Below are 22,694 nucleotides of genomic sequence, written 5' to 3' on the forward strand. Positions count from 1 at the left end.
TTGCGTCAATAATACTGAATAATTCAAAAGAAACAATGTCAAATGCCCTTATTATTATTATTATTATTATTATTATTATTACTATTACTATTATTATTATTTTTTCAATATTAAACTTACCCGATAATCATGTAGCTGTCAACTCCGTTGCCCGACAGAATTCTATGGAGGGATACGCCAGCTATCACAATACTAGAAGGGGGTGTACTTACCAGCGCCACCTGTGGCCAGGTACTATAGTACTTCTTGTTGACACCTCCTCAATTTTTCCTCAATACCTCTCTTCCTCCGCTTCCACTTGCTGCTCCACCAGTGATGCAACACTCGGTTGAGGTACAACAACCTCTCCCTTCCATGAGTCAGTCTCCTCAGCTCTCGCTGCAGCGAGCTCAACCCTCCGCAAGGCAAGCACCACAACACCTTAGCCTTGCGCCTCAGGAGCCTCAACTCGCGAGACATTTACTACGTTCTGCGCAGCCTCTACCTCATCGCTCTCCGCTCACACCGCAGGAACAGGAACTTGCTACTCCGCTTCCGCCATCCACTCAGCAAGCGCAACCCTTGAGTTCAGCCACTCATGCCAGGAGTCAGCCTCCTCCACCCATGCGCCTACCTTCTGCTTCTTTTGTTCAGCCTTTGCAGTCTGAGCCTCAGGTGTTTCCTCAACAGATTCTTGAAGAGGAAACCACTAATATTGTTGTTCCAGCTCGTTCTGACTCTGCTGTTCAGCATACCTTTCCGATCTCTTCGCTACACTCTGGTGATGAGGCGTCTGATGATGAGGCGGCACACCTGGATCCCTCATCAGACGTGGATGAATCCAAGTCTTCTCCGCCTTCTATTGACTTTCGTAAGGTCTTGGCTCTGTTTAGGGAGGTATACCCAGACCACTTTGTCTCTGCTATTCCCCGCTCTCCACCTTCTGAGTTTTCGTTGGGCATGCAGCCAGCTAAGTCTACCTATACTAAGCTAGTCCTAACAAGGTCCTCTAAGAGAGCGTTAAGGATCTTAGGGGAGTGGTTGCAGACTAAGCAACACCTTGGCAAGACTTCGTTCATGTTTCCTCCGACTAAGCTCACTTCTAAAGCGGGCGTTTGGTATGCCACAGGAGAGGAACCAGGCTTGGGAGTACCTGCCTCTGCCCAGGCTGACTTCTCAAGTCTGGTAGACTCGCCTCGTAGAACTGCAATGAGGCGCTCTAAGGTTTGCTGGACCTTCTCAGACCTTGATCACTTCCTGAAGGGTGTTTTTAGAGCATTTGAGATGTTCAACTTCCTAGAATGGTGCCTGGGGGCCCTCAGCAAGAAGACCTCCCCTGCGGACAAGGATTCTGCCATGCTATTAATGTCCTGCATGGATAAGGCCATTAGAGATGGATCTGGCGAGCTTGCGTCGATGTTTGTATCAGGGGTTCTTAAGAAAAGGGAACAGCTTTGTACCTTCCTTTCCTCCAGCATTACACCTTGTCAAAGGTCTCAACTCCTTTTCGCTCCGCTCTCGAAGTTCCTCTTCCCCGAAGAGCTGGTTAAGGACTTGTCTGCTGCCCTGATACAAAAGGACACACATGATCTTGTAGCCTCATCGGCTCGTAAGACTAAGGTTGCTACCTCAGTCCCCAGGACTTATCGCACCCCAGTGGCTGATACTCCTGCTACGAGGTTCATACCGCCCTTTCGTGGTAGAGCCCCCAGCCGAGGAAGCTCCCGTCCAGACTCTTCCAGGAGCAAGTCTAGGAAAGGTTCCAAGGCCTCTAAAGGAAAAAACTGACTCTCCGCATCTCCAGACAGCAGTAGGAGCCAGACTCAAGAGCTTCTGGCAAGCCTGGGAAAAGAGAGGTGCAGACGCCCAGTCTGTCAGTTGGCTGAGGGAGGGTTACAGGATTCCATTCTGCCTCAAACCCCCTCTGACCACATCTCCCATCAACCTCTCTCCCAACTACAAAGAAGAGGACAAGAGGCTAGCGTTGCACCAGGAGGTGTCGCTACTTGTGCAGAAGAAGGCAGTGGTTATAGTCCGGGACCATCAATCCCCGGGCTTCTACAACCGTCTCTTTCTGGTGGCCAAGAAGACAGGAGGTTGGAGACCGGTGCTGGACGTCAGCGCGCTCAATGCGTATGTCACCAAGCAGACGTTCACGATGGAGACGACGAAGTCGGTCCTAGCAGCGGTCAGGCAGGAGGACTGGATGGTCTCGTTGGACTTGAAAGATGCCTACTTTCACGTTCCTATTCATCCAGACTCCCAACCTTTCCTGAGATTCGTTTTTGGAAAGGTTGTCTACCAATTCCAAGCCCTGTGTTTTGGCCTAAGCACAGCTCCTATGGTGTTCACGCATCTGATGAGGAATATAGCGAAATTCCTCCACTTATCGGACATCAGAGCCTCCCTCTACTTAGACGACTGGCTGTTGAGAGCCTCCACGAGTCGTCGCTGTCTGGAGAGTCTCAACTGGACTTTGGACTTAATCAGAGAACTGGGTCTGTTAGTCAACATAGAAAAGTCTCAGCTCATTCCCTCCCAATCCATTGTGTACCTGGGAATGGAGATTCGGAGTCAGGATTTTCGGGCTTTTCCATCGGCCCCCAGGATAAGCCAAGCCCTAGATTGCATCATGAGCATGCTGAAGAGGAGCAGTTGCTCGGTGAGACAGTGGATGAGTCTCACAGGGACCCTTTCATCACTGGCCCTGTTCGTCGAGCTAGGGAGACTCCACCTCCGCCCTCTTCAATTCCATCTTGCAGCTCATTGGGACAAGGGTTTGACTCTCGAAGCAGTCTCTATCCCAGTCACCAAAGAGATGAAGACCACTCTCTTGTGGTGGAAGAACAATCTCCTTCTCAGGGAGGGCCTATCGTTGGCTATTCAGACCCCCAATCTTCATCTCTTCTCAGATGCATCGGACTCGGGCTGGGGTGCGACCTTGGACGGACGGGAATGCTCGGGAACGTGGAACGAGGAACAGGGAACGCTCCACATCAACTGCAAGGAGCTACTAGCAGTTCATTTAGCCCTGCTGAACTTCAAGTCCCTCCTGCTAGGCAAAGTGGTGGAGGTGAACTCAGACAACACCACAGCCTTGGCTTACATCTCCAAGCAAGGAGGGACCCATTCGAGGAGCCTATACGAGATCGCAAGGGACCTCCTCATTTGGTCAAGAAGTCAAAACCTCACTTTGGTCACGAGGTTCATTCAGGGCAACATGAACGTCTCAGCAGATCGCCTAAGCAGAAGGAATCAGGTCATTCCCACGGAATGGACCCTCCACAAGAGTGTGTGCAACAGACTTTGGACCTTGTGGGGTCAACCTACCATAGATCTGTTTGCCACCTCCATGACCAAGAGACTTCCGCTGTACTGTTCCCCAGTTCCAGACCCTGCAGCAGTTCATGTGGATGCTTTTCTGCTGAACTGGTCCCATCTCGACCTTTACGCATTCCCACCGTTCAAGATAATAAACAAAGTCCTGCAGAAATTCATCTCGCACGAAGGGACACGGCTGACGCTGGTTGCTCCCCTTTGGCCTGCAAGAGAATGGTTCACAGAGGTACTTCAATGGCTAGTCGACATCCCCAGGACTCTACCTCTAAGAGTGGACCTTCTACGTCAACCTCACGTAGACAGGTTGCATCCAAACCTCCACGCTCTTCGGCTGACTGCCTTCAGACTGTCGAAAGATTCGCTAGAGCTAGAGGCTTTTCGAAGGAGGCAGCCAGTGCGATTGCCAGAGCTAGAAGGGTTTCCACTCGTAGAGTCTACCAATCTAAGTGGGAAGTCTTCCGGAGCTGGTGTAGAGCCAATTCAGTATCCTCTACCAATACCTCTGTGACCCAAATAGCTGACTTCCTATTACATCTTAGGAATGAGAGATCCCTTTCAGCCCCTACGATTAAAGGGTACAGGAGTATGTTGGCTTCAGTTCTCCGCCACAGAGGTTTGGACCTTTCTTCCAACAAGGACCTTCAAGACATCCTTAAGTCTTTTGAGACTTCTAAAGAGCGTCGTCTATCCACTCCAGGCTGGAACCTAGACGTAGTCTTAAGGTTCCTTATGTCACCTAGGTTCGAACCTCTCCAGTCAGCTTCCTTCAAGGACCTTACACTCAAGACTCTTTTTCTCGTCTGCCTTGCAACAGCTAAGAGAGTCAGTGAGGTTCATGCCTTCAGCAAGAACATTGGTTTCACGACCGAATCTGCAACATGTTCTTTTCAGCTCGGATTCCTAGCAAAGAACGAACTTCCTTCACGTCCTTGGCCTAGATCGTTTGAAATACCTAGCCTCTCCAACATGGTAGGTAACGAACTAGAGAGAGTTCTTTGCCCTGTCAGAGCTCTCAAGTATTATCTTAATAGGTCTAAACCTATTCGAGGACAGTCAGAAGCCTTATGGTGTGCCATCAAGAAACCTTCGAGACCCATGTCCAAGAATGGGGTTTCGTATTATATAAGGCTTCTGATTAGAGAAGCCCATTCTCACTTAAAGGAGGAAGACCTTGCATTGCTGAAGGTAAGGACCCACGAAGTAAGAGCCGTAGCTACTTCGATGGCCTTTAATAAAAACCGTTCTCTGCAGAGCATAATGGATGCAACCTATTGGAGGAGCAAGTCAGTGTTTGCATCATTTTATCTTAAAGATGTCCAGTCTCTTTACGAGAACTGCTACACCCTGGGACCATTAGTAGCAGCGAGTGCAGTAGTAGGTGAGGGCTCAGCCACTACATTCCCTTAATCCCATAACCTTTTTTTAACCTTTCTCTTGAATGCTTTTATTGTTGTTTTTATGGTTGTTACGGTAGGCTAAGAAGCCTTCCGCATCCTTTTGATTTGGCGGGTGGTCAATTCATTCTTGAGAAGCGCCTGGGTTAGAGGTTGTGTAGAGGTCCTTTAGTAGGGGTTGCAGCCCTATATACTTTAGCACCTTTGAGTTGATTCAGCCTCCAAGAGGAACGCTGCGCTCAGTAAGGAAGACGAACTTAAAAAAGAGGCAGAGTAACGGTTCAATTCGACTTCCTTACCAGGTACTTATTATTTCATTGTTATTTGAGATAACTGTTATATGAAATATGGGATACTTAGCTATCCTTTAATCTTGTACACTGGTTTTCACCCACCCCCCTGGGTGTGAATCAGCTACATGATTATCGGGTAAGTTTAATATTGAAAAATGTTATTTTTATTAGTAAAATAAATTTTTGAATATACTTACCCGATAATCATGATTTAATTGACCCTCCCTTCCTCCCCATAGAGAACCAGTGGACCGAGGAAAAATTGAGGAGGTGTCAACAAGAAGTACTATAGTACCTGGCCACAGGTGGCGCTGGTAAGTACACCCCCTTCTAGTATTGTGATAGCTGGCGTATCCCTCCATAGAATTCTGTCGGGCAACGGAGTTGACAGCTACATGATTATCGGGTAAGTATATTCAAAAATTTATTTTACTAATAAAAATAACATATTACTATTACTATTATTATTATTATTATTACTTGCTAAGCTACAACCCTAGTTGGAAAAGCAGGATGCTATAAGCCCAAGAAGCTCCAACAGGGAAAATAGCCCAGTGAGGAAAAGAAACACACAGAAAAGAAAATATTTTAAGAACAGTAACAATATTAAAATAAATATTTCCCATATAAACTATAAAAACTTGAACAAAACAAGAGGAAGAGAAATAACATAGAATACTGTGCCCGAGTGTACCCTCAAGCAAGAGAACTATAATTACAATTCCTGGGCTTATGTATGGATGGGAGGAAGGCATTAATGTATTTTGACTTGTAAAGAATGTCTTTATATTATAATTCGCCTTATAATATTGTTCATGGCAACCCATTAATCACAAGTTACCTATATCAATATGGGGACTTGGATTTTCATGTTTGCAGTTGAAGATAATTTTACGGTAAATAACAATTCTCGGTTAGTAGGTTGCTGTGAATATGAATGGAATTAAATTTCCTAAGAATATAATACTGTACTAAATTATTATTATTATTATTATTATTATTATTATTATTATTTTTATTATTATTATTATTATTATTATTATTATTATTATTATTAGCTAAGCTACAACCCTAGTTGGAAAAGCAGGATGCTGTATGCCCAAGGGCTCTAACAGGGAAAACAGTCCATTGAGGAAAGGAAATATATAAACCACAAGAGAAGTTTAAGAACAATAACATTAAAATAAATCTTTCATATATAAACTATAAAGACTTCAAAAAAGGACATGAAGAGAAATAAGATAGAATAGTGTGCCCGAGTATACCCTCAAGCAAGAGAACTCTACCCCAAGACAGTGGAAGACCATGGGACATAGGCTATGACACTAAATGATATATTAAACATTAAGAGAACTTGGAAAGCACTTTCAAAAGTTTTAAATTAGAGTAAAATTTATTACAACATTCTATAATTTCAAGCATGAGAAAAATTTAAACAGAAGCACTGAGTAATAAATTAACACAAAAGCTATGTTTCAAGGAAAGTGATTCTTATATTATTCTATTAATTACTAAACCATAATTACTGCCTCAGCCATAAGTCTACACCTACTACTATTTTTTTCTAAAGGGACATAGATAATTACATGTGATAATTTACACTGGAATAAGAATTTAAAAATATATACTGTGTATTTAACTTCAACTAAATATTATGCCTAACTACTGCTAGCGAGTTATGAGGTCCTTTGACTGACCAGACAGTCCTACATTGGATCCTTCTCTTTGATTAAGGTTCACTTTCCCTTTGCCTCAAATACACTGAATAGTCTGGCATATTCTTTACAGAGTCTCCTCTGTCCTCATACGCTTGACAACACTGAAATTACCAAACAATTCTTCTCTCAGGAGGTTTACTACTGCACTGTAATTGTTCAGTGGCTACTTTCTTCTTGGTAAGGGCAGAAGAGACTCTTTAGCTATGGTAAGCAGCTCTTCTAGGAGAAGGTAACTCCAAAATCAAACCATAATTCTCTAGTCTTGGGTACTGCCATAGCCTCTGTACCATAGTCTTCCACTGTCTTTGGATAGAGTTCTCTTGCTTGAGGGTACACTCGGGCACTCTATTCTATCTATTTTTTCTTCCTCTTGTTTTGTTAAAGTTTTTAGAGTTTATACTGTATAGGAAATATTTATTTTAATGTTACTGTTCTTAGTATATTTTATTTTTCCTGGCTTACTTTCCTCACTGGGCTATTTTCCCTGTTGGGGCCCCTGGGCTTGTAGCATCCTGCTTTTCCAACTAGGGTTTTAGCTCAGAAAGTAATAATAATAATAATAATAATAACTGGTTTACAGATAACTGAGATAGCTTAGCAAGTAATAATAATAACTGGTTTACAGATAATTGAGATATAAAAACCTAAAATTAATGCTGATCAGATATCAAAGCAGGAAATTAATCATACTATTTCTTATTCTCTTTTAGAGGCTGCTATATAACAAAAGAAGTATCTGTTAACCGTAACTATATAAATATTATAAGAGTAATAAAAAGTACTCACTGTCTCACCTGTATTATATAAATTTAAAGCACCTTTAAAAAAACGAGGAAGGGAATACTCCAATAACGCAACAAAGTCCTTGAGTTCTTCGGTGACTCCGACGAGGAAATAATTATGGACTAAGTTAAACTTGGCTTGCTCTAGGGCCCAATTTGATCCTGGTATCCTGAAAAAAAAAAAAATAAATCGCCTCGCATAAACTATTGTCAGAGAGTTCTCTCGTAAACTACGGCATACGATTTTGAATAATTATAAGAAGTAAATTGTTCTAAAATAAATATATCACAATAACATTACTAAAAATGGATAACTTTGGTTTATAAGTATTTAATTTTCTTGAAAATTGTGATTTGGTCATGAAATTAAATTTAGAAAAGCTGTAGATATGAAAAAGCAAAAAGGACAGCCCAGGAAATAATTGAAAAAGTGCATTAAAAATATCTGAACCAAGATGTACATGAAATAAAAACAAATGGAGAGAACTTTAAAAAGAACACGAAATAAGAGAAGGGAGAGAACTTTAAAATGTACATAAAATAGGAGAATGGAGAGAACTTTAAAAAGAACATAAAATAAGAGAATGGATAGAACTTTAAAAAGTACAAGAAATAAAAAAGAAAGGAGAGAACTTTAAAAAATACACAAAATAAAAGAATGAAGAGAACTTTAAAAAGTACAGTACATGAAATATGAGAATAGAGAGAACTTTAAAAAGTACACAAAATAAGAGAGAATGGAGAGAACCTTTAAAAGTACAAGAAATAAAAAGAAAGGAGAGAACTTTAAAAAGTACACAAAATAAGAGAATGGAGAGAACTTTAAAAAGTACATGAAATAAGAGAATGGAGAGAACTTTAAAAAGTACACAAAATAAGAGAGAATGGAGAGAACCTTTAAAAGTACAAGAAATAAAAAAGAAAGGAGAGAACTTTAAAAAGTACACAAAATAAGAGAATGGAGAGAACTTTAAAAAGTACATGAAATAAGAGAATGGAGAGAACTTAAAAAGTACACAAAATAAGAGAGAATGGAGAGAACCTTTGAAAGTACAAGAAATAAAAAAGAAAGGAGAGAACTTTAAAAAGTACATAAAATAAGAGAATGGAGAGAACTTTTATATAATCCCCCTGAAGGAACGACTGACGATGATGGGGACGACCCCACACAAAATTAAAATGAAGCTCGCTCACCAGCAGTCCGAATGATGGCCGCAGAAAAACGGTACCTGAAGCCATACGTGATTCACCGAGCAGTCGGCGTGTTCCAACGCAACACACTCGTCGAGAGTCTGCAGAAAGAAGTTAAAGTACTATTGAAACTAAAGCTGGTACAAAATTGAGGGCAGATAAATTAACACATTTAAATAAGAAGAGACCCTAATAACATTAACTCTTTTACCCCCAAAGGACGTACTGGTACGTTTCACAAAACCCATCCCTTTACCCCCATGGACGTACCGGTACGTCCTTGCAAAAAACTGCTATAAAGAAAAAAAAATTTTCATATTTTTGATAATTTTTTGAGAAAATTCAGGCATTTTTCAAGAGAATGAGACCAACCTGACCTCTCTATGACAAAAATTAAGGTTGTTAGAGCAATTTAAAAAAAATATACTGCAAAATGTGCTGGGAAAAAAATAACCCCTGGGGGTTAAGGGTTGGAAATTTCCAAAGAGCCTGGGGGTAAAAGGGTTAATGCTACTAAACCAAAATGGGCGAGAAAAACAAAGGAAAATATAATGATAGTTATCAAAGTATAACTTAAAGTAAACAATGAATTAGCAGCTATGAAACGGACTTAAGCGTAATGTACTTTCTGTAGTAACTGATATCCTTTCCACCCAGAAACTTACTAATCTTCCATTGGATATTAACCCTTTTACCCGCAGGCTATTTGTAAATTTCCAACCCGTAACCCCCAGGGTTTTTTTCAAGCATATTTTGCAGTATATTTTTTTTAAAATTGCTTTAAATGCCTTAATTTTCATCATAGAGAGGTCAAGTTGGTCTCATTCTCTTGGAAAATGCTTGAAGTTACTCAAAAAAATTATCAAAAATATGCAAAAAAAGAAAAAAAATTTAAATATGTTATTTTCATTAGTAAAATAAATTTTTGAATATACTTACCCGACAATCATGTAGCTGTCAACTCCGTTGCCCGACAGAATTCTACGGAAGGGATACGCCAGCGATCGCTATACAAGAGGGGGGTGTACTCACAAGCGCCACCTGTGGCCAGGTACTGCAGTACTTCTTGTTGACACCACTTCAATTTTTCCTCGGTCCACTGGTTCTATGGGGAGGAAGGGTGGGTCAATTAAATCATGATTATCGGGTAAGTATATTCAAAAATTTATTTTACTAATGAAAATAACATTTTTCAATATTAAACTTACCCGACAATCATGTAGCTGATTCACACCCAGGGAGGTGGGTGAAAACCAGTGTACAAGTATATCAAGAAGCTAAGTATCCCGTATTTCATATTATCAGTTATTCAAAATAACAATGAAATTACAAGTACCTGGTAAGGAAGTCGACTTGAGCCATTACTCTGCCTTAAATAAGTTCGTCTTCCTTACTGAGCGCAGCGTTCCTCTTAGGAGGCTAAACAACTCTAAGGTGCTGAAGTATCAAGGGCTGCAACCCATACTAAAGGACCTCATCACAACCTTTAACCTCGGCGCTTCTCAAGAAAGAATTGACCACCCGCCAAATCAACAAGGATGTGGAAGGCTTCTTAGCCGACCGTACAACCCATAAAAAGTATTCAAGAGAAAGGTTAAAAGGTTATGGGATTATGGGAATGTAGTGGCTGAGCCCTCGCCTACTACTGCATTCGTTGCTACGAATGGTCCCAGGGTGTAGCAGTACTCGTAAAGAGACTGGACATCTTTGAGATAGAATGATGCGAACACTGACTTGCTTCTCCAATAGGTTGCATCCATAACACTCTGCAGAGAATGGCTCTGTTTGAAGGCTACTGAAGTAGCCACAGCTCTCACTTCATGTGTCCTTACCTTCAGCAAAGCAAGGTCTTCTTCCTTCAGATGAGAATGTGCTTCTCTAATCAGAAGCCTGAATAGTAAGAAACTGAGTTCTTAGAACTTGGAAAAGAAGGTTTCTTGATAGCACACCATAAGGCTTCTGATTGTCCTCGTAAAGGTTAAGACCTTTTTAGATAGTACCTAAGAGCTCTAACTGGGCAAAGTACTCTCTCCAGTTCATTCCCCACCAAGTTGGACAGGCTTGGGATCTCGAACGACTTAGGTCAAGGACGTGAAGGAAGCTCGTTTAGCAAAAACCGAGCTGCAAGGAACATGTAGCCGTTTCAGATGTGAAAACAATGATCCTGCTGAAGGTGTGGATCTCACTTACTCTTTTAGCTGTTGTCAAGCACACGAGGAAAAGAGTTTTTAATGTGAGGTCCTAAAAAGAGGCTGATTGGAGAGGTTCAAATCTTGATGACATAAGGAACCTTAGGACCACGTCTAGATTCCAGCCTGGAGTGGACAACCGACGTTCCTTTGAGGTCTCAAAAGACCTAGGGAGGTCCTGTAGATCTTTGTTGGTGGAAAGATCGCAGCCTCTGTGGCGGAAAACCGCTGCCAACATACTTCTGTAACCCTTGATCGTAGGAGCTGAAAGGGATCTTACTTTCCTTAGATATAACAGGAAGTCAGCAATCTGGGTTACAGTGGTACTGGTTGAGGAAACTGCATTGGTCTTGTACCAGCTACGGAAGACTTCCCCTTGAGACTGATAGATTCTAAGAGTGGATGTTCTCCTTGCTTTGGCAATCGCTCTGGCTGCCTCCTTCGAAAAGCCCCTAGCTCTTGAAAGTCTTTCGAAAGTCTGAAGGCAGTCAGACGAAGAGCGTGGAGGTTTGGGTGTACCTTCTTTACGTGAGGTAGACGTAGAAGGTTCACTCCTAGAGGAAGAGTCCTGGGAATGTCGACCAGCCATTGCAGTACCTCTAAGAACCATTCTCTCGCGGGCCAGAGCGGAGCCAACCAACGTCAGCCGTGTCCCTTTGCGAGAGGAGAACTTCTGAAGTACCCTGTTGACAATCTTGAACGGCGGGAATGCATACAGGTCGAGATGGAACCAATCCAGCAGAAAAGCATCCACGTGAACTGCTGCTGGGTCTGGAATCGGAGAACAATACAACAGGAGTCTCTAGGTTATCGAGGTAGCGAACAGATCTATGGTTGGCTGACCCCACAGGGCCCAAAGTCTGCTGCAAACATTCTTGTGAAGGGTCCACTCTGTGGGGATGACCTGACCCTTCCGGCTGAGGTGATCTGCCATGACATTCATACCGCCCTGAATGAACCTCGTTACCAGCGTGAGCTTTCGATCTTTAGACCAGATGAGGAGGTCCCTTGCGATCTAGAACAACTTCACGAAAGAGTCCCTCCCTGCTTGAAGCTGTAAGCCAGGGCTGTGGTGTTGTCAGAGTCCACCTCCACCACTTTGTTAAGCTGGAGGGACTTGAAGTTTATCAAGGCCAGAAGAACCGCCAACAACTCCTTGCAATTGATGTGAAGTGTCCTTTGTTCCTGATTCCATGTTCCCGAGCATTCCTGTCCGTCCAAAGTCGCACCCCAGCCCGTGTCTGATGCGTCCGAGAGGAGAAGGCGGTCGGGTTTCTGAACAGCCAAAGATAGACTTCCTTGAGAAGAAAGCTGTTCTTACACCACGCGAGAGAAGACCTCCTCTCTTCGGAAACAGGAACTGAGACCGTCTCTAGCGTCATGTCCTTTATCCAGTGAGCAGCTAGATGATACTGAAGGGGGGGAGGTGGAGTCTCCCTAACACGATGAACAGGGCCAGCGATGAAAGTGTCCCTGTTAGACTCATCCACTACCTGACTGAGCATCGGTTCCTTCTCAGCATGCTCTGGATGCATTCTAGGGCTTGGAAGATCCTTGGGGCCGACGGAAAAGCCCAAAAAGCTCGACTCTGAATATCCATACCCAGGGAGACAATGGTCTGGGATGGGACGAGCTGAGACTCCTCAAAATTGACCAGGAGGCCCAGTTCCTTGGTCAGATCCATAGTCCATCTGAGAATCTCCAGACAGCGACGACTTGTGGGAGCTCTTAAAAGCCAGTCGTCTGACGGAGCCGGACACAAGATCATGGTACTGCTGCACAGTCTGTGAACTGTCAACCATGGGGAAGCGAGGAAGTACAGTGACAACCCGAAGCTGTCTAGACTGTCTGGGTCGTACAGACAACTCCTTATCGGGTTGTTGAGGTAGCCGCACTGCGTCACAACAAGTCACTTCTGCTGGTTGTTGAACGTCTTCCCAGTGACACACTGACTCCGTAAACAAAAAGATCCTCTAACAAGGACTAAGCTTGGACTGCATGTCTTGCAACACAGCTCAAGGTCTATGGGAGCAGGTGTGGTAACAGACGGGGTTAGCGACTGAAGTGGAACCATTACCTTCCCTGGGAGCATGTTATGCTTAAATAAAAGTCCATAGGAGGCTACGCAGCTAAAGGCTCCTCTCCAAATGACAGAGTCCTCAAGGGAATATCAGGAGGGAGAAAAGCACTTTCTCATCTACAGGGACCATATCCGAGAAAAGCTAAGTTCTCTCAGTGAGGGTTCCACTGGTGCAAAAGCAGCAGACTAGAAGGCAACGTTATGAAACTGCTTGACAGTCTAGTGAGTTGGCAACAACCAAAGATGTGTGACTGAGAAGAATGCGGTAAGGTATGCAGAGCATGTTGTATGCAGAGCATGCTGTATGCAGAGCATGCTGTATGCAGAGCATGCTGTATGTAGAGCATGCTGTAAGGTAAGCAGAGCGTGTTGCATGGCGTGTAACATTTCTCAGACTGTTTTGTTGATGAATTTGATAGCCAGCATGATAATCGTAGAATTAAGCTACACTAAATGTACTATAATCTACTTCACCTCAGGAAAGGGAAACTCGCCCTGTTGGCAACACTGCATTACTTCATGCATGCTTGCATGGGGTTTAATATCAACATAATATTACCTTACATTCATAACTCATGATTCATTTTTGTTTAGAAGATATTTTTGCCATATCTTGCGATTTGTTAAAAATATATTGCAAGGAATACATATATATTTTTATATAAGTAATACAAATAACCTCCATTATCATAATGTTTGTGTAGGCATACATGTATATGATTACAAATGCAAGTTATGAAAGTAATGAAGTGTTATTATTGTCATTTGTTATTCCCAAGTTGAATGGGAAGAAGCTCAAGTTGAGGAAAAAATGGCAGATGCATGCGTTGAGGTGGCTGACTCATAGCATGAGGTTGCTGCCTCAAGAGTTGCGCTTGCTGTAAGGGTTGCGGATGCGCAGTAGCAGGTTCCTGAGGAACGAGTTAAGGTTCCTGAGGTGTGAGCTGCGAGAGTTGAGGTAGCGGCTGCGCAGAACGCAGTTCTTGTCTCGCGAGTTGAGGTTCCTGAGCTGCTAGCCTAAGGAGTTGAGACTCTTGCCTTGAGGAGGGTTTAGGTCGCTGCAGCGAGTGCTGAGGTGGCTGCCTCATTGATGGAAGAGGTTGTCGTACCTCAAGAGATTGTTGCCTCGCTGGTGGAACCGCAAGCGGAAGCGGAGGAAGTAAGGCATAAGACTCCTGCTCCCATTGCTGAGGTTGCCTTAAGGAAGGTTAAGGTTGCTGCACAACGCTGGTAACTGGCAACTCAGAACACGGTAAGGTAGCCTGAGGAACCTCAACTTCGTACGCCTGGCAGACTGGACTGCGGTGAGGCGGAGCTCTCGCAGGAGGAGGCGGAGGTTGCTGCACACCGCTGGTAACTGGCAACTCAGAACGCGGTAAGGTAGCCTGAGGAACCTCAACTTCGTACGCCTGGCAGACTGGACTGCGGAGAGGCGGAGCGTTCGCAGGAGGAGGTGTAACCTTCTCAGCCTGAAACTCACGCATTAAGACCGCAAGCTGCGACTGCATGGACTGCAGCAAAGTCGTCTTGGGATCAACAGACGATAAGGTCTGTTAAGGCAAAGCCTTAATAGAAGATGAGGTCTGTAGAGGCATCGCCTTACCTCTCTTAGGAGGTGTGCAGTCACCTGATGACTGAGGAGAGTCAGAGCTAACCCAATGACTGCATCCGGGTTGTTGAACTCTAACTTCGTACGTCTGGCATAGGTCTGGACTTTACGTTTAAGAGGTCTTGAGACCTGAGACCAGCGTTTTCTCCCCGAAATTTCTTCTGCAGACGAGCAAAATAAGGGCTCAATCGTCTGCGGGTGGGAGTGACGGTCTCTGTAAGACACGCCCGCAACCACCGAGGATACTTCTGTGCGCCGATCAAGGCCTGCCGAACCCTTTTGCCCTTCGACATTGCTTCTCCCCTGGGCTTGGGAGCTTGCAAGAGGTCCCGGACTGGGAGGACGACTGGCACGCACAGAAGTACCCTCACGCACAACACTGACACACTTTGCGCTAATCACTTATCACTTTTGATTTTCTGTTTGCACTTATTTCACTGAACTCGAAACTTTAAGTGGTTTGTACCTGAAACACGCAATTCTATCCTTTCTCAAAAGTTAGTAATTGCGAAAACAGAATTACAATGTAACAGAAAAATCTAATGAAAGATAAATAATTCAGTGGCTGGAAAGAGACTAAACACTAGATCAAATAAACTACGTTTAAAATCTCTCACGCATAAAGCTTGAGAACAAGAAAAAAAACTCTAGAAACGTTTACCTTCTTCCCCTAAAGAGACTAGGGAGAAGAGCAAAAACGATAACAACGTTACTCGCTTGAACGAAACGTTTATCCTCCTCTTTCTCCCTCCGTCTCTATCTCTCTCTCTCTCTCTCTCTCTTGACTTAGAACCTGAGAGAAGAGCCCAATCATATATATCGTTAAAACATATTATTGTTAAAGGAAAAAACTGAAATATTTCCCAAAATGAAAAGTTCCTTTATTAGAATTAAAACCATTAAGTTAAGAAAGAATGAACAAAACGCTAGACACGGTTACTCTTACTGCAACGTGACACCGTGAAAATTCTCTCTCTATCGTAACGATAGAGCGCAAGTTGAACGTTCTGAACGTCAACAACTGCAGAGACAAAACAAAACGTTAGTTCAACTTTGAAAACAGTACGAGACTATCAAAGAAATTCTTTCAAAAACATTAAAATAGCATAATATGTTAACAGGTAAAACCGAAATGACGGGCTCAATGTTAATTAACTTCGGTACCAAGAAAAGACCGCCTACTATTAGGAAAGGTCGAATATAAACAAATATAAAAATTAATTTTAATAAGTTTATAATAAAAGGAAGTTAATCGAAGAGGCCTATAAAAGGCGGAGAGATATAAAATAAATCTATAACTTTTGTTAAGCAAAATTAAGAAAGAGAGTCTATACTCTCTTAGACACCAACACTTCCGTCTAAGGGAAGGGTCGGCCATTTAAAGGTGAAAGAGAGTTCATACTCTCTTCGTCACCATAATTAATCAAATTAATTCCAAAAGTTAGCTAAGCTAATAAAAAAACTTCCTGAATAGCGAAAGCTGAAATCTTAGAGCAATACTTCACCAAAAACCGTGAACAAGACTCCAAAATTATAAGCGTATCCATGAACGTCTTGCCGGAAGCACGACAGAGGAAAAATTGAAGTGGTGTCAACAAGAAGTACTGCAGTACCTGGCCACAGGTGGCGCTTGTGAGTACACCCCCCTCTTGTATAGCGATCGCTGGCGTATCCCTTCCGTAGAATTCTGTCGGGCAACGGAGTTGACAGCTACATGATTGTCGGGTAAGTTTAATATTGAAAAAGCAGTTTTTTGCAAGGACGTACCGGTACGTCCATGGGGGTAAAGGGATGAGTTTTGTGAAACGTACCAGTACGTCCTTTGGGGGTAAAAGGGTTAACATCAAATTATAAAAATAAAATAAAATTTAATCACTCAGGATAAGAAGGCAACCACAGTGCAAGAGAAAATGTAGAAAATGAGCAGAGAAAAGTTCATATATGCCAGAGGCAAATGACTGCTGTATAAGTTGTATTCTTAGAGGTAAAAACAGACTGACTCATGTAAACTGGTGGGTTTTATGTTAAAATCAAGAATCTTATCCTCTGCACACATGCACAAATAGTAACACTCTTCTACACCATACCATTTTGTCGCCCATTTTCTTCCTTATTAGATAAGGTCGCAGGTCATCCCCATAACGGATGAAGTAGTAATACGACACGAGGCGATCGAGCGGTTTCCTTATGATGTTTATATACAGCGGCTGTCGGCTGACACCAAACCTGCAATATGGAAAGTTACTGGTTAAAGATAAAATAACTTCTAACTTAAACATATTGTTTACGTTAGTTGCAATGCAAAACCCGTGAATTACTGAATAGTTGATTTTCTTCTTTGATTGCAAAAACGATTCCTTTACTCTTCTAAAAAAGGTACAATACCATCAGAAAAGAATTGAGTTTTTCATTTATAAGTAACTTTTAAATGTGTTCTTGCAAGTTTAGGTAAATATGGATATTTTCATAGGAGCATCAAATATATTGTCATTCAAAAGAACCTCTTTAGAACTTTACAGTACTGCAAATTGAACCCAATATCTTTGCCATATTTAACCAACATATTCACAGATACAGACTTGATATTTTCATCTAAGAGTTACTCTGAACTGTAGATAGTATGGTTTGATAATCTGATCTTGAAATATGGTTCCAGCAATTGCATATCTCAAGTTATAGCTGAAATCTGTTAAATGACAACTGAATTATGGTTCAAGCAATTGCATATCTCAAGTTATAGCTGAAATCTGTTAACTGACAACTGAATTATGGTTCAAGCAATTGCACATCTCAAGTTATAGCTGAAATCTGTTAACTGACAACTGAATTATGGTTCAAGCAATTGCACATCTCAAGTTATAGCTGAAATCTGTTAACTGACAACTGAATTATGGTTCAAGCAATTGCACATCTCAAGTTATAGCTGAAATCTGTTAACTGACAACTGAATTATGGTTCAAGCAATTGCACATCTCAAGTTATAGCTGAAATCTGTTAACTGACAACTGAATTATGGTTCAAGCAATTGCATATCTCAAGTTATAGCTGAAATCTGTTAACTGACAACTGAATTATGGTTCAAGCAATTGCACATCTCAAGTTATAGCTGAAATCTGTTAACTGACAACTGAATTATGGTTCAAGCAATTGCACATCTCAAGTTATAGCTGAAATCTGTTAACTGACAACTGAATTATGGTTCAAGCAATTGCACATCTCAAGTTATAGCTGAAATCTGTTAACTGACAACTGAATTATGGTTCAAGCAATTGCATATCTCAAGTTATAGCTGAAATCTGTTAACTGACAACGGACCTTTTCCAATAAAGGCCACAAATCCATAAAGCCCGAGATAGATAATACCAGAAGCCAATTTGACTCCCTGACAATGAATACAATCCATACTTCGGAAGAATTTTCCCCAAAATAGAATATAATAACTTGCTGAAATACTTCAAAAACACAATTGCCTAACAATGACTTGTTGCCTTAACCAATATTAGTTCTTAGTAAACTTTGATGAAAGGCTTCACTTACAAAATAAGCAAAGAGATACACAAGAAGATTTGGTGTATGAAAAGTCAGCATTTCAGGGACTCCAGACGTAATTTAAACTTCACTATTACAGGAATATCGTAGATGATATACCAAATTTCAAACAAAAGACCAAACTAGTTTATTTGTTATTTGCTTATCATATATCAACACCAAGTGAAAGAAAATAAAACAGTTTTCATGCCTAATATTCTATACTAGTTTATGACATACTGAATGCTTCGTAACAACAGAACGCCAATTGTTAACTATTTCTAGATCATTTTCCTCATCCACAATTCAGGACGAAGAAAGTAAAGTGTGGTGGAATTGCAACAGATCACTAACCTTTCTTAGATCATAGAAAAATCATCACAGGGAATCTAAGAATAATTTCCTAAAAGGTACTTGAGATTTTAAAAGCCTCAACACTTACCTATTAAAATCAAGATATGCAATGTGACCGTGATATATCCCAGGTTTTTTCTCTAACCAGTTTGACACGTTGTACACAAATCTCATCTGAAAAATATAGAGTTATAAATAATTTATTTTAATAAGGCCTTTCAAATTTACTTAAACTTATGGAATAATCTAGCCAGACCACTAGGTTAACATTTTCAATTCTCGAAGGGTTTGTTCTAGCTGTAAATGAAAAGTCTGATCTAATCTAAAACTAAATGGGGCTTTTACAAGTCTGGGTTTCTTACGCGTAAAGTTTCCAGAAATGATTTATGATAACCCCAGTTTATATAGTTCAATTGATTTGTGGAGAGAATCCACTGAATTATATCTGTATTCTTTACTAGAGGAAACAGAAGAACCCCTTCTCTTGGAATGAAAGCAGAAGAACCCCTTCTTTTGGAATGAGAATTAAGAAATCAAGCAGAAGGACCCCTTCTTTTGGAATGAGAATTAAGAAATCGACTGTAAAGAAATTAATTGCGACCAGAGAATCAATTAAAGTTCTTTCAGAAGATGGCCTTTTCTAAAGAGTGACTCTAACCAGAGGAGAGCCCCTTTTACACAGATATTCAGACATCTGTGTACAGACTCACAAAAAGATTTAAACTTGAAGGAGATGCTGGATAGCCTCGACCCGTGAAGTGCAAGGGACCGCAATGAGTGATAATTACTGCGTAGATGCAGCCGACAGAGAGGGCTAGCCTATACCAGTTCTCTCGGGACCTAAATTACGAGCATCATCAGATCGGGGTGCCATTCAAGCTGCAGCAATCCAGAAGTCGCCAAGGTTATCCTGAGAACTGACGTTTTCAAAATTGATTAGTCAGCAGATCGAGAAGGGAGGAAAGGCATATGCATCCAGGTTGTCACATGGGTGTTTGAATGTGTCCTACACACTGCCTATGGATCTGGAATGGGGAGCAGAACACCAAGTTTCCTGATCAACTGTATGGCAATTAGGTCGATTACCTTTGACCCCCAAAAGGGGAAGAATCCTTTCTGCCATGCAGGGAACTAGGGACCACTCTGTTCCTACAACCTGTCCCTGGTAACTGAGCATGGCTGCTACTACATTTCTCTAGCAAGGAATGTTCCATAATGACAGCTATATGGTACACGATCAGTAATATTTTGATTGTCGAGAATATAGAAAGGAAGTACAGTGAACCCTCGCTACTTCGCGGTTCGACCATCGCGGATTCACCACTTCGCGGATTTTTTCCATAACCCATATATATACAGTAATATACAGTAGGGTCCCGAATTAAGCGTGTTCGAATTACACGATTCCCCTTTTCCACGATCGCTATTTTTCAAAAATAAATTTTCTGTATCCACGAGGCTGTTCAAAGTTCGCGAGTCAAGCACTACAAAATGTATCAAATCTATAGTCTTTTTAAGTATATTGGTAGCCCTAAATACGGTGATTTATAATAAATGTTACAAAACAATATTAACATTACATTTCATTAACATAATTTCATAATGAATAGCCTATTTAAGGATAAAATTCCACATCAACAATGAAATCAACTGTTAACTGTGCGAGTCCAGCTGACAAAATGTAAACAGAAATGTGGTTACGTTCTCGGCAATCTTTATCTTTCTCCAACCTTACGATAATTGTAATGGTAGTGTTAATGATGGTATATTAAAGCATTATTTTTGTTTAGTACAGTATATTTAAAAGCCTTATTTTTCCCTCTGGGCGTTCAAGGTTTTCACGAGTAGACTGGGTTCGTTTATCGGCAGTGAATAGCCTAAACTTCGGTAACAAGTCGTCAATATTTTGTCATATTTTAAACAGTAGGCTATACATTTGATTTGCAAACATTGGTTTTGTAGAGTAGACGGTAAAATAAAATCTAGAGAGAGAGAGAGAGAGAGAGAGAAAGAGAGAGAGAGATTTGATGGCAGAAATCTCTCTCTCTCTCTCTCTCTCTCTCTCTCTAGATTTTATTTTACCGTCTACTCTACAAAACCAATGTTTGCAAATCAAATGTATACTGTTTAAAATATGACAAAATATTGACGACTCGTTACCGAAGTTTAGGCTATTCACTGCCGATAAACGATAACAAACCCTTTAATGCAAACTAACTGTATCCTTTGATATTCCTCTATATTTATCACGAATTCCTTCTATACCTCCTCAGACACTCTTATTTCAAATATCTAAATTATTCTTATCACAACTAACACCATCTAGTCATTTTCATTCCATTATATCTATTATTCCTCTGGATCTTATTCCCTTTCCTTATTCTGTTTATTCGATGGGATTCGTTTTTCCCTTTACCGTCTTTCAGAATCTATTTTTAGCCACTGGCAACCAAATCCCCCCTTCCCCCGTCTCCCCTGCGAGTCCACCCAGCCTATCTCATCACTCCCCCCCCCCCCCCCACCCTTCATCCTCCCCTGTTCTAGGTCTGTAACCTTCTGCGTCATAATCTCTCTCTCTCTCTCTCTCTCTCTCTCTCTCTCTCTCTCTCTCTCTCTCTCTCTCTCTCTCTCTCTCTCTCTCTCGTTATACAATACTTACAAATAGATGAAGAAACCAAAATCGATTTTCTTGAAGTGTCAATTAATTACAAAACGAAAAAATTATACCGTGTATACATCCATTTCCATCATAGCTTAAAATACGGTAACCGACTTCGTCCGCAAACCACTATTTTTTAGGAAACACCATTCTATTCCAGAAAATTTTTACTCTTTAAATGTCAATTGCGCTATAATAAAACATGTACTTATGTTGTAAAATTTCGGGTGTGTTTTAAAAATCGAGTATTGCTAACTTATTTTTGTTTTACTTTTGGCTGTGATCACATCAGCTGATGTCTAGCTTCCGCGCGAATACAATAACAAAGAATTGTTTACACCATTTCTTAACTTATTCAAACCATCTATACAGTTAATATTACATAAACACCAATGTGTTATAACCTATCATATTTATTGTTTAGTACTTTAAAACCATCCCCTCTCTCTCTCTCTCTCTCTCTCTCTCTCTCTCTCTCTCTCTCTCTCTCTCTCTCTCTCTCTCTCTCTCTCTCATCGAACGTTATAGCGGTAACCTAATTGTTCGGTGACTTTAAAAATAGGCCTAGTACTTTCTTCTTTACCTTTTTTGCATAGGGATCCATAATTGAGGTGGGTACAAGTTGACTTATAACTGAAGTTAGGAAAAGTATTTTGGATATGGAAAGGACAATTATCTTTCGCAACAGTTTAGAATTATCGTAAGTTATCACTCTGTCATTAGCGGCAGTTTGCTATTGTGGATTAAACGCATAAGGAAAAAAAAAATTTCCAGCTTTGCTACGAATTTAGGAATTTATATGGATACGGTAAGTAAAATATTTGTAATAACATAATGTTTACTAAATGTTTGTAATATCATTAGTTATGACTTAGATCATGTGTGTTTAATGCATTCGTTTGTTTATTATGATCGAAGATGGAGCGTAAACAAATGGAAGGTTTCCGTTTCAGGCGGCATCATAAAGAAAAAATTTCATAAATGGCATTCATTTCATTTATTTGAAAGTTCTAATAAAAAATAATTAGAACATTGGTAATAACAAATTCAACATATAATCTATACTTGGTAAAATTGCTGTCAATTCAAAAACACAGATGTATAAATGCGTCTGTTTCTTCGTTGTGATCAGAGTTAAACGTAAACAAAACATTGGTTGTCGTTTTCTATTGTGCTTTTTAGCGTGTTTAGGAAACGCATGATATAAAATCGCCTTTATTTTGATAATTCTGGATTTTCAATCATACAACAAGCTAGTCTATAGAGTGATGGTTTTGCTATTCACCAGTTGTATTATACAATAGATATGACAAACATTAAAATTTGTCTGTATTTTGGGTTGTGTTGTAACGGGAAATATATGGTGTTTACACCTATCCTGGTTATAATTTTAACCATTTTTCAAGTTATTAGAACTTTAAAGTATATTAAATGTTTTATTTATTTACAAAAACAATTTGATATTATAAAGAAATACAGTATAGTACAAAGAAAATATTGGAAATGGGTAGTAAACACATTTGAATAGGCAAATTGCTGGTTGCCATGGCCACAATGGAATTATTTCTGTTAGTTGTGT

General features: G+C 40.8%; 1 protein-coding gene across 1 annotated transcript in view; it reads right to left on the minus strand.

Moving 5' to 3' along the window:
• Window positions 1-22,694, minus strand: part of LOC137622210 (heparan sulfate 2-O-sulfotransferase 1-like) — a 60,907-nt gene that overhangs the window by 20,362 nt on the left and 17,851 nt on the right. Inside the window, exons 4-7 of the mRNA XM_068352677.1 lie at window positions 18,545-18,630; window positions 16,662-16,800; window positions 8,700-8,797; window positions 7,518-7,675 (exon numbers count right to left, since the gene is read on the minus strand). Coding sequence (XP_068208778.1) covers window positions 7,518-7,675; window positions 8,700-8,797; window positions 16,662-16,800; window positions 18,545-18,630 — 481 coding nt within the window. The remainder of the gene's footprint in view (window positions 1-7,517; window positions 7,676-8,699; window positions 8,798-16,661; window positions 16,801-18,544; window positions 18,631-22,694) is intronic.

The sequence above is a fragment of the Palaemon carinicauda genome, chromosome 29, assembly GCF_036898095.1.
Source record: "Palaemon carinicauda isolate YSFRI2023 chromosome 29, ASM3689809v2, whole genome shotgun sequence".
Classification (NCBI taxonomy): Eukaryota; Metazoa; Arthropoda; class Malacostraca; order Decapoda; family Palaemonidae; genus Palaemon; species Palaemon carinicauda.